At 45.3% G+C, this 27,352-nt stretch overlaps 1 protein-coding gene across 2 annotated transcripts; it reads right to left on the bottom strand.

Annotated features, from left to right (window-relative positions):
- Positions 1-406: 406 nt before the first annotated feature.
- Positions 407-5,420, bottom strand: Slc7a4 (solute carrier family 7 member 4). Of its 2 annotated transcripts, none has more exons than XM_075970075.1 (5): positions 5,041-5,420; positions 3,328-4,347; positions 2,329-2,966; positions 1,930-2,038; positions 407-1,827 (listed from the first exon to the last, which is right to left on the bottom strand). In XM_075970075.1, the coding sequence occupies exons 2-5, from the start codon at positions 4,307-4,309 to the stop codon at positions 1,652-1,654; spliced, it is 1,905 nt and encodes a 634-aa protein (XP_075826190.1). In that variant the 5' UTR covers positions 4,310-4,347; positions 5,041-5,420; the 3' UTR covers positions 407-1,651. The 2 variants fall into 2 exon arrangements, with proteins under 2 accessions (XP_075826190.1, XP_075826199.1); XM_075970084.1 differs by having other exon boundaries at positions 3,328-4,350; positions 5,041-5,115.
- Between the last annotated feature and the right edge of the window lie 21,932 nt (positions 5,421-27,352).

The following is a 27,352-nucleotide window of genomic DNA, read 5'->3' as shown; positions in this document are numbered from 1 at the left end:
AAGGCCTCCGTGTTTCCTCAGGAAACATCTGTTCTGGATCTGTATGCACACAGGGCTTCAATTCCTCCCCAGCTGTAGACTTTCCCCATGCCCCAGGGCCCATAGAAAGGATGACAGGCACAAGGGCTGCAGAAACACAGCCCTTTCTTAGTCCAAGTGTGCACCCGTGGAAGGAAAGAGGCAGCTGTGTTATGGATGCACGGTGACCGAGGAAGTCCTGGAGCCGAGGCCAAAGCTGCACCAGCGTCCAGGATCACCTGGCTTCCGGATCCTCCGAAAGGATGCCGCTCAGGGCTCTGGCCTCCAAAGTCCAGAATGGGAAGGCCTGGTTACTGCAGGTGGGTTGTGTGGACTCAGCAGTCCTAGGGGATCCCAAGAACCCTGGTATCACTGCTGAAGTAAAGCTTGCCAAAGCAAGCAGCTTCCCGTGTAGTCCTTAAAGAGAGGAATGGGAAAAGGGAGATGTCCATCTTAGACAGTGCCCAGTCACGGGATCCCCAGTTTGAGGTACAGAGGAGACCTGGGACTTTCCCCTCTCTGAACTGTGGCCCCACAGCTGTCTAGGCTGAAGGCAGTGGTGCAGGCCACGTACACAGAGGTGTACCGCTCAGGTGCTACTCCGAGCGTGCCTCTTGTGAACACTGTTGCCCTGGAGATGAATAAGTAATAGAGACCCCAAAGGCTTCATCTGAAAACTCTCCCAGTGTATACAGAGACAGTAAAAGAGTGAGCTGTGGTCTGGAGCCTGGGTTTGGAAACAGTGGTCAATGCAGTCTGTACATAGTGTGCACTCCAAGGCAGCTGTGTGGGCCATGCAGGAATGTGCTGGGGGGAGGGTCTCGTGGACATGCATCTGTGTTTAGTGCATTTCGATGTCCCTAGGCAGTCCTTGGACATGTGCTTTGACTCCCAGGAGCCCAGGAAAATCAAGAGACATGGACACCCAATGCATCCTTGAATTACCTTCCTTGAGCCCAGGTCGTGATACATATACCCCACCAGAGGACATGTCAGGGATCTGGGGATATATGTCACTAGTGGAATCCTTGCCTAAGAATCCCAAATGCCACTAACACATACACACACATGCACACACACATACACACATATATATGCAAGCACGCACACACAAACACCCTTACAGAGGACACGCGAGAAATCTGTCCCTGTCTTGTCACATGCCCCTCTTCATATTATGCATGCATCTTCTCTCCCCAGAGAGACTTCTGCTAGACTTTCTGTGTCCCTGCTGTAGACTGGGGACAATTGTTTGGTTCTTCAGGCAAGTAAGAACTCAGTGCCACAAAGAATGCTACAGTGTACACAATAGCTGGTTATAACACTAGCTGATTAGTTATTATTATGAGGTCCCAGGGGCTGGAGCCTCGTCCTTGCCCACTCTGCCCCACCTGCCCAGGTATCCAGAGTTGATCATAAATAGGAAGGCACTGGGTAGTGAGTCCACAAAAGCACTGGCCAAGGCCGATCTCATGAAGACAGACGGCTCAGCTCCTGGGAACTGACAACACTCCTAGCCCAGTCTGGGCAGGCTTCAAATCCAAGCTTCCTTTGGCAGGCAGCTGCCAGTTCTTCTGGTCTCTGGATGTGGGCGATGTGGGGCCCTTGATGAGCCAGCCTCATAGACTGGCCACTACTCTGCACAGCCTGACTCCTGGACCGGGTCCTGGCTGGCAGGCTGCACAGCTTGCACGGTTTCCTCCAGGCTGCCACTGGGGAACACCACGTAGTGTGCAGTAGTCAGCTCCAGGGGCTCCCTCTGGTTCTCCTTGCTGTGCCAGATGCCATAGCCAAAATACACGACAAGTCCTGCAGGAGTGGGTGTGAGCCTGAGGGGCAGCTCCCAACCCCACCTGCCCACTTTGTCCTCCCATTGTCCTAGACCTGCGTCCAAGCCCAGGTCCCACTCACCAGCCAGCAGCCAGATGATAAAGCGCAGCCAGGTCAGGTAGCTCAGCTTCAGCATGAGGCAAATGTTGAGAAGGATGCTGAGGGCTGGAGTCAGGGGCACCAAAGGGATCTGAGGGTGCAAGGGTCAGGCTGAGCCTGGCTGAAGGATAGATAGGCCAGTCCAGAGCCTGACGTGCTGTGGAAGTTCCACAGAACCCTTCTTCATCTCTGGAGATTTGGAGCCAGGTGGACCCTCGCCATGCAGAGTGGTGGAGGAAGTGGGAACGGATAAACCTGCCTCCCCAGCCCCACTGAGCCCTTGTGCCTTCTCAGGTGACATGTAAGGCTGGGGCAAAGGAAACAGGTTGGCCTAAGAAGAAAGAGTATTGGTGAGGAACCGGGTGGGGGATGGGAATATACCTGAAAAGTGTCTTGCTTCTTTTGCTGCTGGTGAGCCCCCAGGACCAGGAGGCTGAAGAGAAAGACAGCCCCACTGACAGCCAGCAGCAGGACATAGCCCCACCGTGGGAGGGGCTCTGAGTTCCCGAAGACCAGCACACACGCCAAGGAGATAGCCGAGGCTACCAAGACGCCAAGCGCCCAGGCCACAGCAGTTCCGGGGCTGCATCCATTCAGGAAGCCCAGGAAGGGTTTCAGGGCTGGTCGCAGCTGCCCAGGCTCAGACATAGAGGTCTGTGCAGCACCAACTAGTTGTATGTGGTCGGAGAAGGAGTCATACTTCTTAGCTGTGGGGCCAGGGCTGGCTAGGCACGGGGAGCTGGGTGGAGAAGCTTTCTGGAAACGCAGCACAATGATGCTGGTGGCTACAAAGGTATAGGCCAGCAGGGTGCCGATGGATAGGAACTGGACCAGTGCCTCAAGGTCCAGCAGCAGTGCCAGCAGAGCCATGAGGACCCCAAACACCAGGATTCCCACTACAGGCACCTGTGTCCGGGGGTGCACACGGGCAAACACCTGGAAGAAGAGCCCGTCGGCGGCCATGGCATAGACAATGCGAGGCAGGGAGAAGAGGTTGCTGAGCAGGACCGTATTCATAGCTGCAGCAGAGCACAGGGAGCAATCAGCATGGCAGAGAAGCCCAGCAGGAGCTGCTGCTGTTTTGAGGGTATTAGCTTCTCACCTCCCACCTAGGAAGGGGACACTTCCATTTAGGTCCAGGCCCATTAAAGACCCTTTGGGAGCTGGCAGTCTGCCAGGGGAGGACCTGTGAGCAAGTGCTACAAACTGATATTCTGTGCACCATTTGTGGGGAGAGGGGCTCTGCCAACAAGTCCCTGAAAACCAGTGTTTTCGTGAGCTCATTATACAGGTAGTAAAACTGGATAGAAGTATTTTGAGAGGCTTTGGGCGAGGCCCACTACCCTGTCCCCTCCCATCCTGCCCAGAAGGGGCCCTTACCACAGATGGAGCCAACTGCTACAATGAAGCCAGCCCAGCTGTAGCCCCGCCTGTAGAAAGCGTCAGCAAGTGCTGAGTCCGGGTCCAGACTGTGCCAAGGAACCATGAGGGTCAACACAGTGGAGACCAGAATATAGGCACAAGCTGCCAGGCCAAGGGAGATGGCGATGGCCATGGGCACAGCCCACCGTGGGTTTTTGGCCTCCTCACTGGAGGCAGCAATGACATCAAAGCCGACAAAGGCATAGAAACAGGTGGCGGTGCCCGCCAGGATGCCAGAGAAGCCAAAGGGTGCAAAACCACCCTCTTCTGGGCTCCAGTTGTGCGGGCGGGCCAGGACGAAACCCAGGACGATGATGAAAAGGATGACAACCATACTGATGGCTGAGAAGGTGTGGTTAAGCCAAGAAGAGACTCGGGCTCCACAGGAGACAAAGGCTGAAGCCACAAGTAAAATGCCGGCGGCCAGAAAATCTGGATAATGGGCCAGGAAGGGCACCTGCCAGACACCCATGTGAGACTCGGTGAAGTTGCGAATGCTGTGGTTAAAGATGGCATCCAGATAGCCACTCCAGGCGCGGGCCACAGCAGCGCCTCCAATGAGGTACTCCAGGAGCACATTCCACCCTATGAGGAAAGCCCATATCTCACCCATGGACACATAGGTGAACAAGTATGCAGAGCCGGTGCGGGGCACACGGGCTCCAAATTCTGCATAGCATAGGGCTGCCAGCAGGGAGGCTACAGCAGCCACCAAAAAGGACACGAGCACAGCGGGGCCAGCCATGTCCTTGGCCACTGTGCCTGTGAGGACATAGAGCCCAGACCCCACCATACCACCCACACCCAATAGGGTTAAGTCCAGTGTGGATAGGCAGCGCCGCAGTGATGTCTCCATGCTAGACTCTTCCAGCGGCTTCAGACGGTTCAGTTTCTGGCAGAAGCGTGCCAGGCGGGCAGCGCTGGGCAGTCCCCAGGCCATGGCAGACGGCTGACGAATCCTGAGCCAGCTTCTGGAAACTGCTGGGGACAGACAACAGGAATAACCAACCAGCCAGCCTCCACTCTTTCACAGACTGTCCATCCAGGTCTCTCCTCTCCCTAGGAACCAGGACACCTGCACCAGAGACCTACCTTAGAAGGCTTAAATGGGACGGTGTGTTGAAGAGGGGGTGCAGGGGGCCGGGGATTGTGGGCAGGAGGGATTGAAAGCATTGAGGTCCTTCCTGCCAGTCTTCACGACATTGGATGTGGCAGGGTGGTGCAGACCTGGAGCGGACCTGCGAACCCTGCAGGTGCTTCTGAGGGTGAGTGGGAGATTGCTTAAGAACATTAGCTAGGATTGGAACAGGCTCCATGAGCAAGAAAGAATGGGAGGCGTCCCTGGATCAGGGCCAGGCTCCCAGGACCCGGAACAGTAGCGCGTCTGCAACCCGGAGCCTGGCCAAAGGGGACACCTGGCCTCAGGGAAAAGCGATCACCCCCCCTTCTAACAGGTTGGAGGATCAGCTCACCTGAGGCCAGGAGGCCAGGGCTGCAAGGGCCCTGAGTCCCGGATGTAGAAGCTGTGGGCACCTCCCCTCGCCATATGCGCCCCAGCCCGCGGTTGCTGGGGCTGGCTGCCTCCGCCATGCCCCGGGCCCCCAGACATTCAAGCCTTCGCTCGCATTTACATCCCACAGCAGCCGTTCCGCTAGACCCGCTGCGACCCACCTGCTGTCGGTGCCGCCGCCACCACAGTGTGCACTGCGTGCACTGCGCCTGCCCCGCTAGTTTACAACGTTTGCGTGCAGGGCCCGCCCCTGGCTTCCAGGCACTGGATAAACCCGAGTCTCACAACCCATCATCCCCTGTGGGGTTCTGTACAGGGCCCCGCACCGCGTTACATATCAGAATAACCATCTTAGCGAGCAGACCAGAGCTGACCAGTCCTAAGGCTCCACCAGTTCTGCTTGCTCCACCACCTACTGAGCCCTTCCGTGGTCCAGGTAGGAGGCGGAGCCTACCCTGCAGCGCAGAAGCAAATTCTCAGTCTCTCCCACCCCAACACAATTACTCCAGCCACAATTGGCCACATCATCCAGGCCCCAGCCACGGGGTCACGTGGGGTTTGCAAATGTCCCGCACAGTGAGACGAAGACAGGGGTCTGGCCAAGTGGCCTTGACATAGACAGCCTTTGGGGCGTGTTCTGTGAATTGGCAGAATTTAAAGAGCGTCCCATTAAAAGACAGCAACCGGCATCATAAGGCAGCTTGCAGCTCTACAGCTGGGGTGTGCTCAAATGTCAATAACAGCCTCAGAGCACCTGACCGGCCTTGGGATTCTCAAGGGACGCCAACATCAACGCTCCACTAGCGACAGCCAAGAGCACTCCATACTCCTCACTGGCATTCACGCCATGAGGGTGCCTGGGCCAGCTCTGGCACAAGATCTCCAGTCCACTCTGGTTCATTTATGCCTAGGTCTGAGGAGTCTTTTTCCTTTTGTTCTCTCGCTGAAAGCAAAAATTCTAGCTAGGCTTGACCCATGCCTGTAATGCTGGCACATGAGACTGAATATAGCTGGGCAAGAGACATCTCTCTCTCATACATACATGTGTGTGTGTGTGTAGACAGATAGAGCTATAAAGATATAGACAGATGATAGGTAGGTAGATAGATGGATATAGATAGACTATATATATATTATATATACTGAAAGTACATATATACAGTGAGAGTGTAGATATAGTGGGAATATTGTATGTATATATACATATGTAGTGAGAGCATGTGTACATATAGTGAGAATGTAGATATAGTAAGAAAATTCATGCTTTGTTGATTTGTTGTTCAGCCCAACCAAGCAAAGCCAAAGCAGTCACCTGTTTCTCCCAGAACTTTATATGTTTAATTTTTAATACATACCTAATATATGATAAAAATAAAACATACAACTATATAATATATACTTGATTATATGTGGTGATGATGATAGAATTAATATATACTATATACCACTACAATCTGTACTCCATATACAAAATGCTCAAGTTTATTGGTGTTAATGGAATGGGATCTTAGGACACAGTCTGGATGACTCGCTCAGATGAAGACAAAGTGGTGGCTGAGCCCCCACATATACGGGGACACTTGGAATACTCTGTAGTGAGGAGGCAAGCAGACCTGCTTTTTGTCCCGCACGGCTCCCGCATGGCTAGCTTTGCACTTGAATTGTATTCGTTTAAACACTGCCTGGCCCATTATATCTAGTCTCTTCTTGGCTAACTCTCACATCTTGCTTTAACCCATATTTAGTAATCTGTGGTCTTTAACCCATATTTAGTGTGCTTTAACACATATTTAGTAATCTGGGTCGTGGCTTACCAGGAAGATTCTAACCCACGTCCATCTTGGGTCGGAGCTTCATGGCATCTATCTGACTCTGTTTTCTTTTCCCCACAATCCTGTTCTGTCTTCCCCACCTACCTATGTTCTGACCTATCAGGTCAAGCAGTTTTCTTTATTAATTAATCATTGAAAGCAACAGATAGATAGAAGACCCACCTACATCAATACTCTGGTGTTAGTCAACTCCCTGGGCCACCTGAGAGCTGACAAGGTCTGAACTGCTGCTCCTGTTTGCACAGCCATGGCCTGCAGCTCTGTGCCTTGAAATACCTCCAGAAACACCTAGGGAAGAGCACCCAGGCCGAGAGATTCAGGAGGCTTTGTAATAAGAACCCATATGCTGATGTTTTATCAACAGCCTAGAATTGGTGTGCAGTGTTTCAGGTTCTGGCTTTTATAAGAACTTTCACTTTGCCCCCAGTGCAGCAGTTATATGGCTGAGCAAGCTGGACTTCCGTAAGACAGATTTCATGAAGATGAAGCACCAGGAAAGAAAAACATTTTCCCACTTATTCTGGAAGTCAGAAGTATACTAAGATGGACAAAGACTGCACATGAGAAATAAAACACCAGCCAATATCCCATATGTGGAGAGCAAGATGCTAACAAATTTGAGCCAGAGCAGGCAAAGGCATTTGCTGACAACCCTGTCTATTAGAGTTTGATTCCCAAGGCATGATGGAAAGAGAGAACTGACTGTAGTAAGTTCTCTGACTTCTACATGTTCACCGTGGCACGTGCACGAATGTGCCTACACACACGCACACACACACATGCACACACACATGCATGCACACGCATACACACATGCACGCACACGCATACACATGTGTGCGTACATATGCACATAATAATAATAGTCAATAATAATAATAATAAGTCATTTTTCCCAAGACAGGGTTTCTCCATGTACTAAGTAATAAGTAATTTATTAAGATTTTATTTTTATGTATTTATCTTTTTAAAATTTATTTATTTTTACTTTGTGTGCATTGGCGTTTTGCCTGCATGTATGTCTGTGTGAGGGCGTCGGATCCCCTGGAACTGGAGTTGCAGACAGTTGTGCGCTGTCATATGGGTACTGGAAATTGAATTTCAGTCCTTTGGAAGAGCAGCCAGAGCTCTTAACTACTGAACCATCTCTCCAGCCCCTAATTAAAACAATTTTTTTAAAAGAAAAAAATTGCTGGGGCTGGAGAAATGGCTCAGTGGTTAAGAGCATTGCCTGCTCTTCTAAAGGTCCTGAGTTCAATTCCCAACAACCACATGGTGGCTCACAACCATCTGTAATGAGGTCTGGTGCCCTCTTCTGGCCTGCAGACATACACACAAGACCAGCCTGGTCTACAGAGCTAGGTCCAGGACAGGCTCCAAAGCCATCTCGAAAAACCAAAAAAAAAAAAAAAAAAAAAAAAAAAAAAAGCTAGCAAATCAAACACACACACACACATACACATATGAAAATCAATCTGTGTTATATACCATACTAATAAAATAAATAATCAAGCCCACAAAAACAATCTCAACTGACACAGGAAAAATATTCAACAAGCCCAGTGTTCGTTTGAATAAGAATGGCCCCATAGGTTAGTATATTTGAATACTTGGTCACCAGGGAGTGGCACTATTAGAGATGGATCAGAAGGATTAGGAGGTGTGGCCTTGTTGGAGAAAATGTACTTTAATTAATGTATTTATTGTGTTGTGCATGTATGCACAGACACACATGCTATGGCAAGCATGTGAAAGCCAGACAGTTTTGGGAAATCAGTTATGGCCTCTTTCTTATTGAGGCAGAGAAAAGAAAGAAAGAAAAGAAAGAAGAAAGAAAAAAGAAAAATTTAAAATATTCAGTGCAAACTACTAAACATCATTAAAAATGTAAAACAACCTTTAGGTGGAAATATACAATACTTACAGACTGGAACATTATTTTTCCTTTTTAGTGGTGCTAGGAGTCAAACCCAGGGTCTCCTGCATGGTTCTCAAGGTGCATCTCCAAACCAGCTGCAAGATTTGGCATTGCTAAAATGCAACAGTGCCCAGATGCTCTGCATACACAGTGCAGTTCCTGTTAAAGTTCTAACTATCCACTCTGCAAAAATTGCCAGACAGATCCCCAAATGAATTTAAAAAGACAAGTGTGGTGATATTTTTGTTTGTGATCTAACAAAGTTTGCCTGAAGATCAGCGTGTGGAGCTGACCACTAGTTAGCCATAGAGGCCAGGCAGTGGTGGCACACACTTTTAATCCCAGCACTCAGGAGGAAAGGCTATGTGGAGCTCTTGATCCAGTCTAAAAGAGAAACAGACCTAGGTGGTGGTGGCTCACACGGTTAGTCCCAGTGCTTTGGAGTCACATGCAGTCACATGCCTTTAATCCCAACACTAGGGAGACAGAGACAGGAAGGGTATGGCTGAAAGGGCTGAAAGGAGACAGGAACATAAGGTGGGAGGAGGCAGGAGCTCAAGGCAGTCAGCCTGAGGATTCAGAGTCAGGATCCTGCCTCTTCATTCTGAAGATTTTGTAGAGTTAAGAATTAGTGTCTGATTGCTCTGCTTCTCTGATCTTCCAGCTTTCACCCCCCTGATATCTGACTCTGGGCTTTTATTATTAAGACCGATCAGAAATTGCGCTACAGACAAGAAACATAGAATGAACAAATCCTAATATCTGAGAGCCAGGTAATGCTGCTCAATGCTAGAGCGGTCATCTGGCTGAATCTGATCCCTGCACACACACACACACACACACACACACACACACACACACACACTAATTTCTAATTTTCTTTTTTCCCCATTTTTCTTTCTTCCTTTCTTCTTTCTTGTTTAATGTGTGTGGGGGGGGGCTGTCCAGAATCTCACTTTGTAGTCCAGGCTGACATAAAACATTATTATAGATCAGGTTGGTCTCATGACAGTCTGCCTGTCTCAGATGGTTGGGAGCTGCCATTCAGGTGCTAGGAACTGACCCTGGGTCCTCTGTAAAAGCAGCAAGCACTCTTAACCACTGTGCCATCCCTTCATCTCCAGTTTCTAATATTTATTTGCTATTTATTTATTTAATTATTTAGAGGCAGGGTCTCACAAAGTTCCTGGTGGGCCGGGAACTTGTTATATAGAACAAACTGACCTCAAGCGATCTGCCCACACTCTGAGTGCTGGAATTAAAGGCAGGCACTGCCACACCTGGTGAAGCTCCTCATTTTTATGTTATCTTTAAAAAGATGCTGAGGGCCGTGGATGTATACAGCAGGTGATAACTACGGTTCAGATGTCAACCCACCAGAGAAACGATTCTCTGATGGAGGAGAATCCTCTTCAGGAAAGGCTTGCGGGATCTCTGGCTCTGGAAGCTGTTGCTCATGTCTGTAATTTACGTTTGTCAAAGCAGCCATGTTGTCTCCCTAGTACCTGCACTGTAGTAATTTCACATGAAATGTGTATGTAATCTCATGATTGCATCTCAACTTTATGGGCACGTGTGTCTATGGATGGCAAGGAAGATGAGTTCTCGTTAAGCTATATAATTTCTTTCTTTTTTTTTTTTTGGTTTTTCGAGACAGGGTTTCCCTGTGGTTTTGGAGCCTGTCCTGGAACTAGCTCTTGTAGACCAGGCTGGTCTCGAACTCACAGAGATCCGCCTGCCTCTGCCTCCCGAGTGCTGGGATTAAAGGTGTACGCCACCACTGCCCGGCAGCTATATAATTTTGATAAATAGAAAAATATACTAGAAAAAAAATCTAAACTGGGAGGTGGTGGCGCACGCCTTTAATCCCAGCACTTGGGAGGCAGAGGCAGGTGGATCTCTGTGAATTCAAGGCCAGCCACATCTACAGAACAAATTCCAAGTCAGGTTCCAAAACTACACAGAGAAATGTTGCCCCCCCAAAAAAATCAAATACATAAATAAATAAAGTATACTAGGGTATGCTTCGTAACTAGATCTATTGTCCCACGAGGACTGTAAGACACTCAAAAGCCTGCTTGTTCCTTTTACTCAAATTACACACAGTTAGCTCATTTTCATCGCAGAGCAAGTTCAAACTAGACTAAATGTTTCTGCAAAAGGATCCTAAGTTAAAAACTTCACAGACATGCACAAGGTCAGAGTCACAGATGTACAGCCAAGGTTATTAACACAAAGTAGCCCAAAATATGTATGCCGCACTATGCCAACTTCTCTGATTTAACTTGGTTGATAGCACAGGCCAGAGGCCCCTCCCTGCTAAATTCCTTAGCAATTAACACCATACACAAACTTCTAATCTCAGTTTTTGATAAAAACTCAAAGTTCAACTAACTGTTGTCTTGGTCCCAAATAACAATTAATCAATTACCCAGGTCCAAAGAAAATTAGTCTTATGTCCAGCTACTGTAGATAAAGTTTCACAATTAGTCAGGCCTACAGAGGATGGTCTGGTCTTGCAGCCAAAGTTACAAGGTTCCCCCTTTTTTATGTTCTAGGATTACAAACAGATAAAAGAATATATTTTTAGGGTTGAGGCCTTTTCAATGCCTATGTCCTTGCCTATGTGTTGCTATGGTAATGGCTTGGCTTCCTATTGTTTACCCAAGGAGTGTGCTATGACCAATGAGATGTCACTCCCGTAACTTTCCTCTTGTTGCCTAAGCCTCCTGTAAAAAATTATTCAAGCCAGGTGAACAAGGAAGCGGGGGAGAACTGGGAAAGAGAATTGAAACAAAGGAGAACTAGAAACTGCAGAGGTGGACTTGAAGCTACAGAGCAAAAAAGAGCGTGACCCTCAGATCATGTGCGGGAGACTTTACCCCTCAGGTAGAAGAGGTAAGCTCGGTTTCCCTTCCTTACGGACTTCTTCCTAGAAGCCTGGATGCGGCCTCGAGGAACTGATTTATGTGTTTTGTGTTTATGTGTCTGAGTGTTTTGCTGGATCATGTGTGCGAGTGTGTGCAGCATGCGCATGCCTGCAGAGGACAGCAGAAGGCATTGAGTCCTCTAGAACTGGGGTACAGATAACCTCAGTCTTCTGGAAGAGCAATTAAGTGTTCCTAACCCCTGAGCCCGCTCTCCAGTTCCTAAATTTCTATTTATTTTGTTTTGTTTCATCTTGGTTTTTGAGACAGGGTTTCTCTGTGTAACAGTCCTGGCTGTCCCGGAACTCGCTCTGTAGACCAGGCTGGTCTCGAACTCATAGATCTGCCTGCCTCTGCCTCCCGAGTGCTGGGATTAAAGGTGTGCATCACGACCCAGCAAAGTGGCTGTTTTGGGGTTTTTTTTGTTTTTTTTTTTTTTTGGTTTTCGAGACAGGGTTTCTCCGTAGCTTTTGGTTCCTGCCCTAGAACTATCTCTTGTAGACCAGGCTGGCCTCGAACTCACAGAGATCCACCTGCCTCTGCCTCCCGAGCGCTGGGATTAAAGGCGTGCGCCACCACCGCCCGGCCAAAGTGGCTGATTTTTTTTTTCTCCCGCGTGACAGGCAGGGATACTCACCACTATACAAACGAGGACAAAGTGGCTGATTTTTAAACTGATTGCAAAGTACCAATAATTAAGATGAGTATTAACATATAAGTAGACACAGACATGAACTGACTACAAGTAAAAATCAGAAATCAGGCTGGAACTGGTGTCGCATGACTTTAACCTCAGTACTCGGGAGCCAGAGGCTGACAGGTCTCTGAGTTCAAGGCCAGCCCGGTCTGCACAGAGGGTTTTAGGACAGTCAGGGCTACACAGAGAAATCCTGTCTCAAAAAAAAAAAATCCAGAAATCAAACCCTAGACTTAGGATCAGTTGGTTCTTAAAAATTGACTTTAATTATGAAAGAAATTTTAAGTTCAGAGCAATATTGGGCAGAAAGTACAGTGAGTTCCCCAAAGTCCCTGCCCCCAGGCATGCAGCCTTTTTCACTGCTGGTATCAGGCATCTGCAGGGCACATTTCCAAACCCAGAAACCTCCTGGACACTGTCATCCACGGTCCACGGTTGTTAGGTCCCCCTGTGGGCTCGGCGCTCCGGGAGTTCTGACAGATGCAGACGTGTGCCTGACTATGGCACCGCATCAAATCCTTCCGCTGCTCCTCTGGTAATCCCTCTCTGCTCCCCCGGTCACCCTCCCTTCCTCCTAGGCCCTGGCAACCGACATTTTTGTTGTCCCTGTAACTAATTTTTTCTTTCTTTCTTGTGCCAGAAAATGAAGCTAGGGCTTTGCACAAGGAGGTGAGTGCGGTACCACTCAGCCACACCCTCAGCACTCCCATGATGGTGCTTTGAGTTTTGTTTTTAAGACACGGTCTTACTCTGTAGCCCATGCATTTCCAGAACTAACTGTAACACAGGATCAAACCCTTGCTCATCTTCCTGCCTAGGCCTTCCAGGATTTCAAACACGAACCACCATGCCCAATATATCCTTGGATGTTTAAAACAGCCCAGGCTGGCCTGGAATCCATCATCCTCCCGTCTTGCCTTCTGATGGGTGGGATTACAGGTAGGCAACACTGCACTCAGCTTGCCTCTATAGCTATTCCTTTCTTAGTGAACGGTTGAAAATAAACAGTAGGGATAGAGAGATTGTTCAAGGGTGAGAAATGTGTACTACTCCTTTAGAGGATCCCCGTTCAGCTCCCAGGACCCAGGTGGGCGGTGCACAATGGTGTTACTCCAGTTTCAGGGGATTTAGTGCCCTCTTCTGGCCTCCTCAGATACTACACTCACATGCACACTTCCAACATTAACACAAAACATTTATTCTACTTTTATTTATTTATTTAGGGTTTTTTGAGAGAGGATTTCTCTGTGTATCCCTGGCATTCCTCAGACTCATTCTGTGTACCAGGCTGGCCTCAAACTCAAAGATCTGCCTGCCTCTGCCTCCTGAGTGTTCGGATTAAAGGCGTGAGCCACTACTGCTAGGCAACATGAAAAAAATTTAAAAGAAAAATAAGATTAAAAAGAAATTACACAGTATTGAGCCTTTTAGTTTAGTTTTCTGACTTAGTAATACATATTTATGATTCTTCTATGTCTTTGTGACTTGATAGTTCATCTATTTATTTGGTCACCTACTCAAAGGTATCTTTGGTAGATTCCAAGTTTTGGAAATTATGAATAATGCTTTTATAAACATCCATAGAGAGGTTTTTTACTTTACTAAAATAGAAGGCTTTGTGCCACTCAGTCATCACTGAGAAAACAGATACTTAACATGTGCCCCAGGTCTTGACTTTCAGCACTCGGAAGGCAGAGGCAGGTGGATCTCTGTGAGTTCATGGCAGCCTGATCTACAGAGTGAGCTCCAGGACAGCCAGGGCTACACAGAGAAACCCAGACTCCAAAAAGAAAGAAAGAAAGAAAAGGACGGCAGCGAGAGCCCTGTGCTCCAGTACTACCAGCCCCACGGAGAACAAACAACCCCAACAATTAGACTGGCTTCATACTTGCCCTGCAGCAGAAGATGGACTTGAACTCTTGATCTTTCTCTTGTATCTACCCCCCAAGTGAGTGAAACAACACAGGTTAAAAATCATTTAAAAAGTCAGGTGTGGTGCACCTTTAGTCCCAGTGGGAGGCAGAGGCAGGCAGATCTTTGGGGGTTCGAGGCCAGCCTGGTCTACAGAGTAAATTGCAGTACAGTCAAGGCTGTTACATAGAGAAACCCTGTCTCTAAAAACAAACAAAAAAAACCATTAAAAGGAGGACTCAAGCATGGCCTAGTGGTTACAATCACTTGCTGCTCTTGCAAAGAACCATGTTTGGTTCCTAGCACCCATGTCAGGAAGCTCACAACTGCCTATAATTCCAGGACCAGGACAGCGGCTTTTGGCCTTGGAGAACACACACACACACACACACACACACACACACAAGCATTTCGTTTTTTGAGATGCTCAAGGAGGGCCGGTTGTGGAGCACCTGTGCAGCATGCAGGTGGCCTTGGGTTCCGTTCTCACCACACCACAAACTTGGGATAGTGGTGCATGCCTGTGGCCACAGCACTTGGGAACTGAAGGCAAGAGGATGAGAAGTTCCAGGTCACCCTGACCACAAAGTGAGCGTACCAAATGCCAGAGAGCCTGAAATACCAGCATTCTGTCTCAGAACACAAACAGTGCAGATGAGAAGGTTCCATAGGCTTGACGATCTGCATTTGATGCCTAGATCCCACGGAGAAGAGAGAGAGCCAGTCACCTCATAACCCCGCTGCCTCTTCACAGCTGAAGAACTTCCTATATTTTATCAAATGGAATAAATAAACAATTGCCCCCGGGGGGTCTTTATTTGTTGAAAGGATTCCTATAGCACATACATTGGTATCAATGTATACGCCTTTTCCCTATTTATCTGCCTTACATCAATTACACCAGTCTTGCATAGTTTATGGGCAGGGGGTGGGGAGGGCGCTGTCCTTCAGGCTTATTCCATATCCCGAAGCCGTGGCTTTGTGACCAGGGCTGAGAGCCTGTTTTTCACCAGCTTGTTAGACTGGTCCAAGGCAACAACCCTTGGAATCTAACACAGTGTCCCTTTGTTCAAAGATGTCAGTTCTCTGGGGAGTTTTTCTTGGTTATCTCAATCTTACATGCCTCATTAGCAAGGAGCGTCTTGCTTCCTCAGGATATCTCGAGAGAAATCCTGTTTTCTGTTTTTGGTGTGTTTTTTCTTCTTCCCCCAAATAGGATCTCGTGTATCTCTGACTGGTCTTGAACTTTTTAATATAACTCAGCAAGGTCTTGAACTCTCAATTCTCTTGTCCCCCACCTCCCAGTGGCTAGGATTATGCGTTGATATCACCATGGCCAGCTTGAAACTTGATTATTGGATCTTAAAAAGGATCCCATAACTGGGTGCGACGGCGCATGTCTTTAAAACCAGTGAGGAGGGGGCAGAGGAAGGAGGATCTCTGTGAGCTGAGATTCTCCTGATCTACATAGTGAGACTCTGTTTTAAAAAGCAAGCAAGCGAACCAACAGATTCTACCACTTCAGCAACCTCTTTAGGACATATAACGTGTGTCCACGGCCAGTGAAACAGGAACTAGAATGTAAGGACTGAAGTCCTGCCTCGGACATCCCAATAGACTTATCAACTCTATCTCCAAAACCTACTATAGTGACGAGGATGCTGCAGAGAGAGGGTGCTTAATAAGAGCTTGCTGTAAAGAGGAAAAGAAAAAAGGTCCAGATGATGAGGGACAGGAGGAACAGATAGGAGCATCTTTAAAGTCTCAGGTGCAAGAGCACAGCACAGAAAGCAATGCACACAGACGTGTGTGCTCCACAGTATAGAAAGCAGTGCACACAGACACGTGTGCTCCACAGTATAGAAAGCAGTGCACACAGACATGTGTCCACAGCACAGAAAGCAATGCACACAGACGTGTGTGCTCCACAGTATAGAAAGCAGTGCACACAGACATGTGTGCTCCACAGTACAGAAAGCAGCGCACACAGACATGTGTCCACAGTACAGAAAGCAGCGCACACAGACATGTGTCCACAGTATAGAAAGCAGTGCACACTGTATAATCAGTCTGGAACACCACACTGTTAACCATGTATTTATTCTAAGTTAACCTTTACCCCGGATGCAATACATCCGGCAACTCATGAGGAACGGTAGATTGAAGGTCCCTCCCACTGGTAGACCTGGTGCACGTGACCCCTCTGCTACACAGAGGAGCAATGAGGGAGGAAATGGAATCTAAGCGTTAAGGCTGACCAGAGCGGTTGAGACTGACTTTTGGAATGATTGACAGACCGCCTTCATGAACAGCCCCTGTGCCATCTGCTTACTGTAGAGAGAAACATCAAATGCCAGTCTTTTCTGTTAGACACCATAAAACTCTTGTTTCTGTAGAGGAGTCAAGTCTTTATCTCCCCCTTATAAAACCTTTATGCAAATGTTGGGATGGCTCCACTTTTGTTTACACCAAGCTTGGGCGTTCACAGAACTTGTTAGCCTGAGGCTGCCGCCTTCCTGGTTCATCTTCTTCCTGCCAACCAATCACCTAAGACTGTTAGGCAGAGCCCAGTCCTGGGCAAGGAACAGTCACCATGACAGAATAAAAACCAAATATGTTGGTGGAGGCTGCTTGCTCGTTCCTGGATGCCCAGACCCAAAATAATCACACAAAACTGTATTAATTAAACCACTGTTTGGCCAACAGCTTATCCATATTTCTAGCTAACTCTTATATCCTAAACTAACCCATCTCCATTAATCTGTGTATCACCATGTGATTGTGGATTACCAGGCAAGTTCTGTCCCTGCATCTGCTCCAGCGGGGCTACATGGCGTCTTGAGTCTTGAGACTCCGTCTTCTTTCTCCCCACATTCGGTTTAGTTTTTCCCCACCCACCAGCTTTACTCTGCCCTATCACAGGCCAAGGAAGCGTCTTTATTCATTAGCCAATAAAAGCAACACACAGACAGAAGGCCTTCCCACACCTCAGGTACACTTCCTGCCCTGGTGTGCTTCTGCCCCTCTTTATGAGCAGCTTTCTCTCTTGATCTCGTGTAAAGTTTAGCCATGTTCAGCTTCTTTAATTGGAGCGGGGGTCTTTTGCATTGCAATTCTGAACTTATTTCTAATATATTGGAGCCACATGCCTAGAAAATTTCCTAAGTCCTTTCTAGAAACCAGTAAGTACATCATGTAAAGTAATGTCTCAAAATTGAAATAACACAAAACAAGAGGTAAAAGTAAATGAAAATAAAGAGTCCGCTGTTCTCTCCTTGGTCTGATATAGAAAGGGGTGTGGTGACATTGACAGAGTAGTCTCAGTGTCCCACAAAGCAAAGCGCACACAAAGCAGAATTAGCTCAACAAGGCAATTCTTTTTGTATAAAGGGTGGGCTAGAACTCAACCCAGGCTCGCAAGTGCTGGTGGCCAACATGGCTCCCCTCTGTATTCCTGGCATAACTGATGACTGGTTCCCAGCCCATTGGTGGGAACGCAACGTCACCATCTGCTGAGACTGGCTGATCAACACAAAGAATGAGAGCCTCAGCAAATGAGTCCTCGCTGGGCTAACTACCTTTTATTTATTATTTATAGTTTCTCGCAATTTCTGCTTCTTTATTATATCTCTTTTTTCAAAATTTGCCAGCATATGTTGTTGGTTTTTTGAGGTCTCTAGAAAGAGTAAATTATTGTTATAAGTGGAACACTAGTTTAAGGTAAGCTGCCTTCCCAGAGACTGTCCCTTGACTGATTAGCCGACCTGGTCCAAGTGGAAGATGAATTTAACACCCAGGCCAGAAGTTCTATTTTCTTGATCAGAGTTTTGTCTCGACGGTCCCTTGCTGATACTTTGCTGTAATCTGCTATGAAGGGTGTCAGGTCACTGGCAGGGATTAGGCTGCCAAGGGCCAAAGGACATATTTTTACTTTTAGCCAAGAAGGAAACTGATTGCTTTTCTTTGGGCTTTTTGTAACTTAAACTGCCTAGCCAGTTTCTACCTTCTGCTCATAGTATCCCCCTCCCTCTGAAGAGGTAACCCTAACTAGCATCGTGGAATTGGGGCTATGAACCATCGGGGTCTAGGGTGTTGGATGTGGCAGTTTTGGGTGCCCCTCCAAGAGGCTGTCAACAAGACCCCATCTGTTAGATGTAGGGAAGAAAGGAAGGCATTGGCTCTATCTTGAAAGAGACGTGAGGGAGAAGGGAAGGCAAGAGTGTTGTTTCTCAAGTCCTGGGCAGGAGAAGTCAGCATACAGGGTGTGTCCAAATCTCCTGGCTAAGGTTTTAATACGAACCATCCTTTACCGTGGATAGCTCCTGAAGTGAGATGAAGTCTGAAATCCTAGTCTGAGCATTATTCTCTTTTCAATAAGATCAGCCAGGCTTGGTGGCACACGCCTCTAATCCCAGCACTGGGGAGGCAGAGGCAGGCGGTTATTTGTGAGGTTCAGGTCAGTCTGGTCTACTTAGCAAGTTCCAGGCCAGCCAGGGCTACGCAGTGAAACCCTGCCACAAACTAGAAATTATTAACGAGAAATAGCTGTCTAAATAACATCCCTTGTGGATTTACATCTATCGTCTGTGGAGTATGAGCCCTTGGATGGTTAAAAAAAAATCAGTCATTGGGACTAGAGAGATGGCTCATAGGTTAAGAGTACTGGGTGCTCTTCCAGTGGTCCTGAGTTCAGTTCCCAGCACCCATATGGTGGCTCACAACCATCTGTAATGAGATCTGGCTCCCTCTTCTGGCCTGCGGGTAGAGCTCCGTATACATAATAAATAATTTTTTTAAATCAATCATTTTAGGCTTGGTTATAATTTCTTGCTGGATGTTTCAGACCATGTAAGTGGCCATAATTAGTCATTTGTTTTTGCTGTAAGGGCAGTTGGAAAGGTGTCCTCAAGAATCCCTTGGGTTTGAGAGAAGCATCTCCTCTGACCTTTCTGTTTTCTTTCTTTTTATTTCGGGGGTGGATGGAAGTTTTAACCACCACCTGGCCGTGTATATCATTTTAAAGTCTCATCTTTTACACGCCCAAACAAACCCAGACCTTCATAACTTGCATAAGCGTTCTAGTTTTCTTTGCCATTCTGGAAACATCTAGCTGCCTTAATCTTCACACGCAGATCCTTGTTTACTAAACTATTTTCACTTTTATATCCTTTTAATGTTTGGCTTTATTCACTGGGCTTCAATCTTAATACCATGAGGCATAATACCAACAGCAAATAAATTCACTGTCTGTTGTGAGGAGTTTCTCCTCTTGGGGGATAAGTGATGTCTACCCTTCCTCAGGAGATATCCATGATGGGGCTGGAGAGAAGGCTCGGCGGTTACTGGCTGTTCTTCCAGAGGTCCTGAGTTCAGTTCCCAGTCTCCACATGATGGCTTTCAACCATCTATAGTGGGGTCTGTTGCCCTCTTCTGGGGAGCAGGCATGCATGCATATAAAGCACTCATAGACATAAAATAAATAGTCTTTAAAAAAAATTCCCATGGGCCGGGCGGTGGTGGCGCACGCCTTTAATCCCAGAACTCGGGAGGCAGAAGCAGGCGGATATCTGTGAGTTCGAGGCCAGCCTGGTCTACAAGAGCTAGTTCCAGGACAGGAACTAAAAACTACGGAGAAACCCTGTCTCGAAAAATCCAAAAAAAAAAAAAATTCCCATGACAAACCGTCAAAGTCCACCCTGAGCCGTTCCCATAGCTAAGCCCTTGGCTTTGGATGAGTGTGTGTGGTCCTTATATGGTACAGGGAGCCGCTCCCATAGCTGAGCCCTTGGCTTTGGGTGAGTGTGCGGCAAATACAGAGAAGGAACAGATACAGAAAAGCATCATCAAATAGATGTTTACGACATCTGGCAAAACAGCTAAGGAATCCAGCTGTGATGCTGGAGTTGCTACTGAGAGAGAGGTCTTTAGACAGAGTCCCCTCTAACAGCTCCATGACAAGCGTCCCATTTACCACAGACATCTTTATCTCGGGAGATAAACATTAGTACATACAAACAATATTGTTCCTTTCTAAAGCCTAACCATCGGCTTACACTGAACGGGAGGCCTTGCTGTTGAGTCAGTGACAACTGGTTGGACCCAAAGCCACTGTCCTGTAACCGGAATTGATCTGTTCAAATGAGACTTATCATCTGTTGGGAACAGGGATTGACAAGAGACAGAAACACATATAAACACACACACAAGTGCTATACAAGACGGAACACTTAATTACGAGGGTTGCCATCTGATATCTTTAAATGACATAAGGTCACAAGTGAGTGGCAGTCAGAATCCATGACTTCTCAGCATCAAGCAGACAGAAGTACTACCTTTACCAATGTCTAACCTGAGACTCTCCGTGGCTAGACTTGGGAAGACCAACTCCTTGGAAGTCTGTACCCACAGAGTTTGGGTTTGCTGCAAATAGAGGCAGGTGACCTGAAAAACTTGATAAATATTAATAGTTTCCTGCTGACGCTGTTTCCCAGCTGCCCCGACCTGGCCAGGCAAGACAGCTCTGGAAGGGAGGAACTATGGGAGGTAACCTAATAGACATGCGGTCGCCATTTCCGCTCCCAGAAAGCTCGCAGTCACCTTCCTGTGGGCATTTTCTCATCAGCCCACAGGATGTGTGGCATCCACTCACCCATCCACAGGACGTGCCTTCTCGCCATGAATAGACATGGTCCTGCCTATCTGAGGTCAGACTAGCAGTTCTGCTTTCTGTCTCTTTAAGCCACCCACAGAAATCTAACCAGCACTCTATTCCCTACAAAGAGGACAAGTTAGAGGATAGAAGAGACAGGGAAACCTCAGGGCCAAAACTCCCATATTCCCTTTAATCGCTCCTGTTAGTCTTTTTTCTCAAATATGTAATCTGTAAATTTATATCATATCTTTCAGTCTAGACAGGAGGCAAGCACACTAGTGCTCAGGCGGACGTCTCTTTTTACAGGAGGCTATCAGGAGACAATGACCTTAAACTCCTGAGTGTCTTCCTTCGGCCTTCTGAGTCCTAGGATGATAGGTGTGCCCTCCATAACTGGCTTTGCCACCTACCCATTTTTGTTTTGGGGTTTCATTTTCTTCCTTCCTTTTTGTTTTGTTGTTGTTTGTTTTACTGATTAGTTGATTGACAGGGTCTTTCTGTGAAACCCTGGGCAGCCTGGAGTTTAGGCAAACAAAGCTAGACTCAAATTTGTGTGATCCTCCTGTGTCTGCCTTCCACAGGCTGTGATTACAGGCACATATCACTAATCCTATCTTTAGGGCCTTGCCATACATTCTTTTTTTAAAATTTTTTTTTATTATTTATTTATTTATTATGTATACAATATTATGTCTGTATGCCTGAAGGCCAAATGAGGGCGCCAGACCTCTTTACAGATGGTTGTGAGCCACCATGTGGTTGCTGGGAATTGAACTCAGGACCTTTGGAAGAGCAGGCAATGCTCTTAACCACTGAGCCATCTCTCCAGCCCCCCCATACATTCTTAATAAAGACTTTTCCCCCTATAGCCCTGGACTGGAACTAATGGAGATCTGCCTACCTCTTCCTCCTGAGTATATAGTGGTATATTAATTGTGTTTTAATAAATGAAGCTTTCCTGAAGATCAGAGAGCAAAACAGCCACACTAATCAGCCATACAGGCCAGGCAGTGGTGGCACACACCTTTAATCCCAGCAACCACACTAGTTAGCCATAGAGGCCGGGCAGTGGTGGTGCATGTCTTCTTAATCCCAGCATTAGAGAAGACAGGTCTCAGTCTCAGTCTGAGGATTCATAGAGGTGAGATCGTCCATTTTGGCCTAAGGGAGAGGTAAGAGCTAGTGGCTGGCTGCTTTGTTTCTCTGATCTTTAAGCTTGAACCCCAGTATTTGTCTCTGGGTTTTTATTATTTATGCTACATCTGGTACCCAATTTTGGGGGTACAAATTCATGAAAAAGTTGTTTGCTTATGGCTTTACAGTCACTGGCATAGGCCAGAGCTACACGCAGCCAGAGTCACCGTCCTGCTGGCTAGGTTGTTTTTTTCTTTTCTTCTGTCAGGCTTTCCCTAAACCCCCTTCTCAGGATGCTGCCAAACTAGGTAGCTGCCTTGAAATCCAGTCAGGCTTTTACCGATCTATGCAGCAGCAATAAGCCTCACACATTCACCATCATCAGTGGAAGACTTGGTGAGAAAATTGGGAATTCTTTAAGGGAGGAATTAGTGAAAACGGAGAGTTTTTTCCCCTTTAAAGAGTGGAAGACACAATAGAGAAAGTTAGGTCTCTGTATGATTATGTAATGCTTGATTTAAAAATGGAATAACTAAATGAAGGAATAGTCAACCAGGATTGACATACTGTTAATTATCATTTTGATAATCCTTGTTGTTGTTTTGATAATTCTTGGTTTATCTCTTAAAAAGGTGTTTGGTATGAGTGCCGAGCTACAGGCCCAGAGGAATTTAATGGAGAACCAATTTTAGTGTTGCATTATAAGGTGAGAAAGGAACAGCCTAAGGTTTTCAAACAACAAACCTTAATATATCTAGTAACCTTACAGGAATTGCCAAATGATAGAGGCTCTATAACGCCTGAATGGACTCCTGTGCCAATGTTATATTTAAGGAGATTCAAGGAAGCAATAGTCTCATATGGCATGCATTCACCTTTTGTGAAGCAAATGTTAAACTTACGGTCAGTTTGTAATACAATTATCTCTAAAGACTAGATAGACTTGGTTAAAGGTGTTTTACAGCCTGGTCCACAATTACAATGAAGAACCTGGTTCAGAGAAGAGGCTAAGACTATTGAACAATGGAGTAAAGCTAGAGGTAAGGAAATCTCCCAAATTCTTGGAGAAGGAGACTATGTTCCTATAGAAAGGCATCCCTATATGATGATCACATCCTGGCTTTATGCCATACAGCAACTTTGAATGCTTGGGACAGAATTGAAGAAGTAGGAAAGAAGATTGAATCTAAAGTCATACAAAGCCCAAAAGAAACCTTCACGGATTTCTTACAAAGATTGACATCAACAGTGAATAGAATGATACCAAATTCAGAAGCTAGGCAAATAATAATTGGATCTTTGGTTTTTTAAAATGCTAATTCTCAATGCAAAAGAATAATTAAAGGAAAGGTCATCACCTCTGAAGGAATGGATTCAAGATACAATTAATATTGAATCTCATGACCATGATGATGCATGGATAGGAAAGGTGGTTTCCAGAGGTTGGAGGAAAAAACAAAATGTTAAGTGTTATAATTGTGGCAAATAAAGTCACTTTAAAAGGGATGGTAAATAGGGCATTCCTATAAACAATGTTTTTTTCTAAGCATAATCCAAACAGAACAACCCTCCTTTCTGGATAATGTGGAAGGTGTGGCAAAGGCAGGCATTGGACTAATGAATATAGATCAACAAGAGACATTCAAGGTAATCCTTGCCATCAGGAAACTCCTTGAGGGACCTCTTGCAGGCCCCTATGTCAAATCTAGTTCACAGCAATTAGAGAACCTAAGGCCTTTATTTAAAAAAAAAAACATGCTGTTCTGGATAATAGAACAGCTATAAAAGATAGAACAAAAAATCAGAAGAAACTATAAAGTGAGTATTTTGGCAAACCTCTATAAATGAACAAAGACCAAATTACAAATACAAAAAATAGTGTTGTCATTGAAGGTCTGGTAGACACAGGTGCGGATGTAACAATAATTTTATCAGACTCTTGGCATCCAAATTGGTCTCTTCAGAAGGTAAATGTGCAGCTTTTTGGGAATGGAACTTTATCTCAGGTAAAATAGAGCATGAGATGGGTCAAATGTATAGGGCTAGAAGGACATAGAGAAATATTAAAGTTATATGTTGCTAACATAGCAATGAATTTTTGGGGACATTATTTGTTACAGAAATGGAATACTCAGATTAACATTCCCAATCTTAGAAACAAACCATAAATTAATATATTTCTGTAAAAAATATTACAAGATATTATAAAGAACAGTCACCAACCATTCAGGTTGTACATGAACAGGGCACAACAGCTCCTGATCTTCCAAAGGTACCAACAGCCTTACCTTTAAAATAGTTGACAGACAAAACTGTGTGGGTTGTACAATGGCCTTTAACAACAGAGAAACTGCAGGCCATAGAAAGAGGTGGTACAGAAGCAACTAAATGCTTAGTATATTGAAAAATCAGCCAGCCCTTAGAATTCTCCTGTATTCATTGTGAAAAAGAAATCTGGAAAATGGAGAATGGTAACAGATCTAAGAGCTATTAATAAGGTGATTCAGCCAATTGATTCTCTACAGTCTGGAATTCCTTTGCCTTTTTTATTGCCTAAAGGATGATCTCTTACAGTTATTGATTTAAAATATTGTTTCTCCACTACACCTTTACAAGAAAAGGACAGAGAAAAATTTGCCTTCATAATGTCTACTTACAATAATAATTCTCAGCCTACTAAGAGATATCAATTGAAGATTCTCCCACAGGGAATGTTAGATAGGCCCACCCTGTGCCAATATTTTGTACAACAGCCATTGGGCATGAAACGTAAGCAATTTCCTCAACATATAGTTTACCATTACATGGATGACATTTTACTACCTGATTCAAATGTACTTTAGAAAGAATGTTTAAAGAAGTAAAGAAAAGTTTGCCTTGTTGAGGATTACAAATTGCTCCTGAAAAAATACAAGTGGAGATTTTATTAATTATTTAGGCTATAAAATAAGTTTATAAAAAATTAGACCTCAGGCCTGGAGAGATAGCTCAGTGGTTAAGAGCAATGGCTGCTCTTCTAGAGGTCCTGAGTTCAATTCCCAGAACCCACATGGTGGCTCACAACCATCTCTAGTGGAATCTGATGCTCTCTTCTGTCTTAAAGGTGTACATACAGATAAAGCACTCATATACATAACATAAATAAATCTTTAAAAAAAGAACAATATATAATCAAAATATATGCCTGGAGAGCTCTTTATTTAAAAAAATTAGACCTCAAAAGGTGCAAATTAGGACAGATAGAATGCAGACTTTAAGTTATTTTCAAAGATTGCTAGGAGGTATTACCCATCTACAGTGCATTGATTAACTGATTAATTTAAACAAAACCTTAGATGGTGAAAAGGACTTAGATAGTCCCAGGAAATTATCAGCTGAAGCTGAGAGAGAATTGACTTTGATTGAAGAGAAATTACAGAAGGCACATGTGAATCATGTGGACCTGAATCTTAACTGCATTCTGGTCATATTACCCTTCAAATATTCCCCTATAGGAATTTTAATACAGAGGGAAGATATTATCTTAGACTAGAACTTCTTATCACATAAACAGAGTAAAAAATTAAATCTTATGTGGAAAAGATCTCTGAGTTAAATCTTTTTTTTTTTTTTTTTGGTTTTTCGAGAAAGGGTTTTGCTGTAGTTTTGGAGCCTGTCCTAGAACTAGCTCTTGTAGACCAGGTTGGCCTCGAACTCACAGAGATCCATCTGCCTCTGCCTCCCAAGTGCTGGGATTAAAGACGTGTGCCATCACCACCTGACACATATGTTTGGTTTTTTTTTTTTTATGACAGTGAGACATGTCTGCTGCTGACAGCACCAGCCTACTTCAGAGAAGATAATGGGCATCGAACAAACTCCACATGGAGTTTACTTTCTATGTGGCAAAAGTAAGCCACTGGGCAAGAAAATGCCCTTGCCTCAACTTCCGACAGTATGCTGTTCTAATTGGACAAGCAGGATACACAAGAAAGTGACTGTCAAATATTGTCAAGATAAGGCAGGACAGCCCTCCAGAATATCCTGCTTCACAGAAAAGTCTGTCAAATATCCTAGGCCTGTAGGCCGAAGATGGATGCCCCAATGTTGCAGAGGAAATCTGGGTGATAGTCCAGGCAGCCAGCTGTTTCTGTCATTTCTCATGTTTTTTGGAAGTTGCTTGCTTGTACTTCCTGCTTACTAAGTTAATATTATTTCCTTCTCTGATCTCTGAGGTAGTTAAAGACTAGATAGTTATAGTTTTCCTTGGTTACCAGGCTCATAAGAGAAACTCGCTAAAGAGGTCTAAAGTATTAAAGGTTGAGAGACATTAAAAGATAATTTTATAATGCAAATTAAAATAGAAAGTGAATTAGGTACAGCCTTTTGGACTCATCAAGATAGCATAGCTATGGGGTATTTTTTTTTAATTTGTCAAATACAAATGGACTAGACATTGATGTACTTATTGCCTGTATATATTATATAGCTAATTAAGCATAATTAATAAAATCCCAGAGATAGGTACTGGGGTTCAACCTGAAGGTCAGAAAAGCAAAGTAGCCAGCCACTTGCTCTTACCTCTACCTCAAACTGCAATGGCAATCCTGCCTCCAGAAATCCTTAAAATGAGACTGACTGAGAGTTGTCTCCTGCTGTCTTATATTCCTCTCTGGGGCCAGGATTAAGGGCATGCAGCACTACTGCCCAGTTTCTATGGCAAACTGGTGTGGCTACTGGGATTAAAGGTGTGTGTCACCACTGCCTGGTCTATAAGGCTGACCAGGGTGGCTGTTTTACTCTCTGATCTTCAGACAAGCTTTATTTATTAAATACAAATGAAATATCACTACATTCCCCCTTTTTGTCTAAAGTAAAAAAATAAGTACAGTGATTATATACAATATATACAGGTATAAACAAAGGCTGCTTTTTCGTTTCCTGGCTACCCATACCTCAATAATCACACAGAAACAATATTAATTATGCTATTTGGCCAATGACTCAGGCATATTTCTAGCTAGCTCTTTAATCTTAAATTAGCCCATTTCTATTAATCTATGTATCGCCATGAGGCTGTGGCCTACAGGTAAAATTCCAGTGGTGACTTTCTCCTTCAGCAGCTACATGGTGTCTCTTTGACTCCGCCTACTTTCTCTCTATATAACTCTGTTCAGATTTCCCACCTGTCTTGTTTTGCTAAGCCATTGGCCAAAACAGCTTCTTTATTAACCAATGGTAATAAAACACATTCACAGCATACAGAGGGAAATCCCAGGTCATACAGGTAATAAATATATCAACAGTTATTGTACTTAGTATATATAGTTTTTCTTCTGCTAGTTATAGCCTTCTTTTTTATTTTAGACAAAAGGGGGAAATACGGTGGTACATTATTTTTGTTTTAATAAATAAAGTTTGCC

Source organism: Microtus pennsylvanicus, chromosome 1 (genome assembly GCF_037038515.1).
Source record: "Microtus pennsylvanicus isolate mMicPen1 chromosome 1, mMicPen1.hap1, whole genome shotgun sequence".
Lineage (NCBI taxonomy): Eukaryota > Metazoa > Chordata > Mammalia > Rodentia > Cricetidae > Microtus > Microtus pennsylvanicus.
This window is presented reverse-complemented; position numbering and strand designations above follow the sequence as displayed.

Coding starts and splice junctions, on each gene's coding strand:
- Slc7a4 (XM_075970075.1), bottom strand. CDS start 4,309: ATGGCCTGGGGACTGCCCAGCGCTGCCCGCCTGGCACGCTTCTGCCAG. Junction 2,967..3,327: donor AGCAGTTGGCTCCATCTGTG/GTAAGGGCCCCT, acceptor GCTCTGCTGCAG/CTATGAATACGGTCCTGCTC. Junction 2,039..2,328: donor AGAAGCAAGACACTTTTCAG/GTATATTCCCAT, acceptor TTGCACCCTCAG/ATCCCTTTGGTGCCCCTGAC.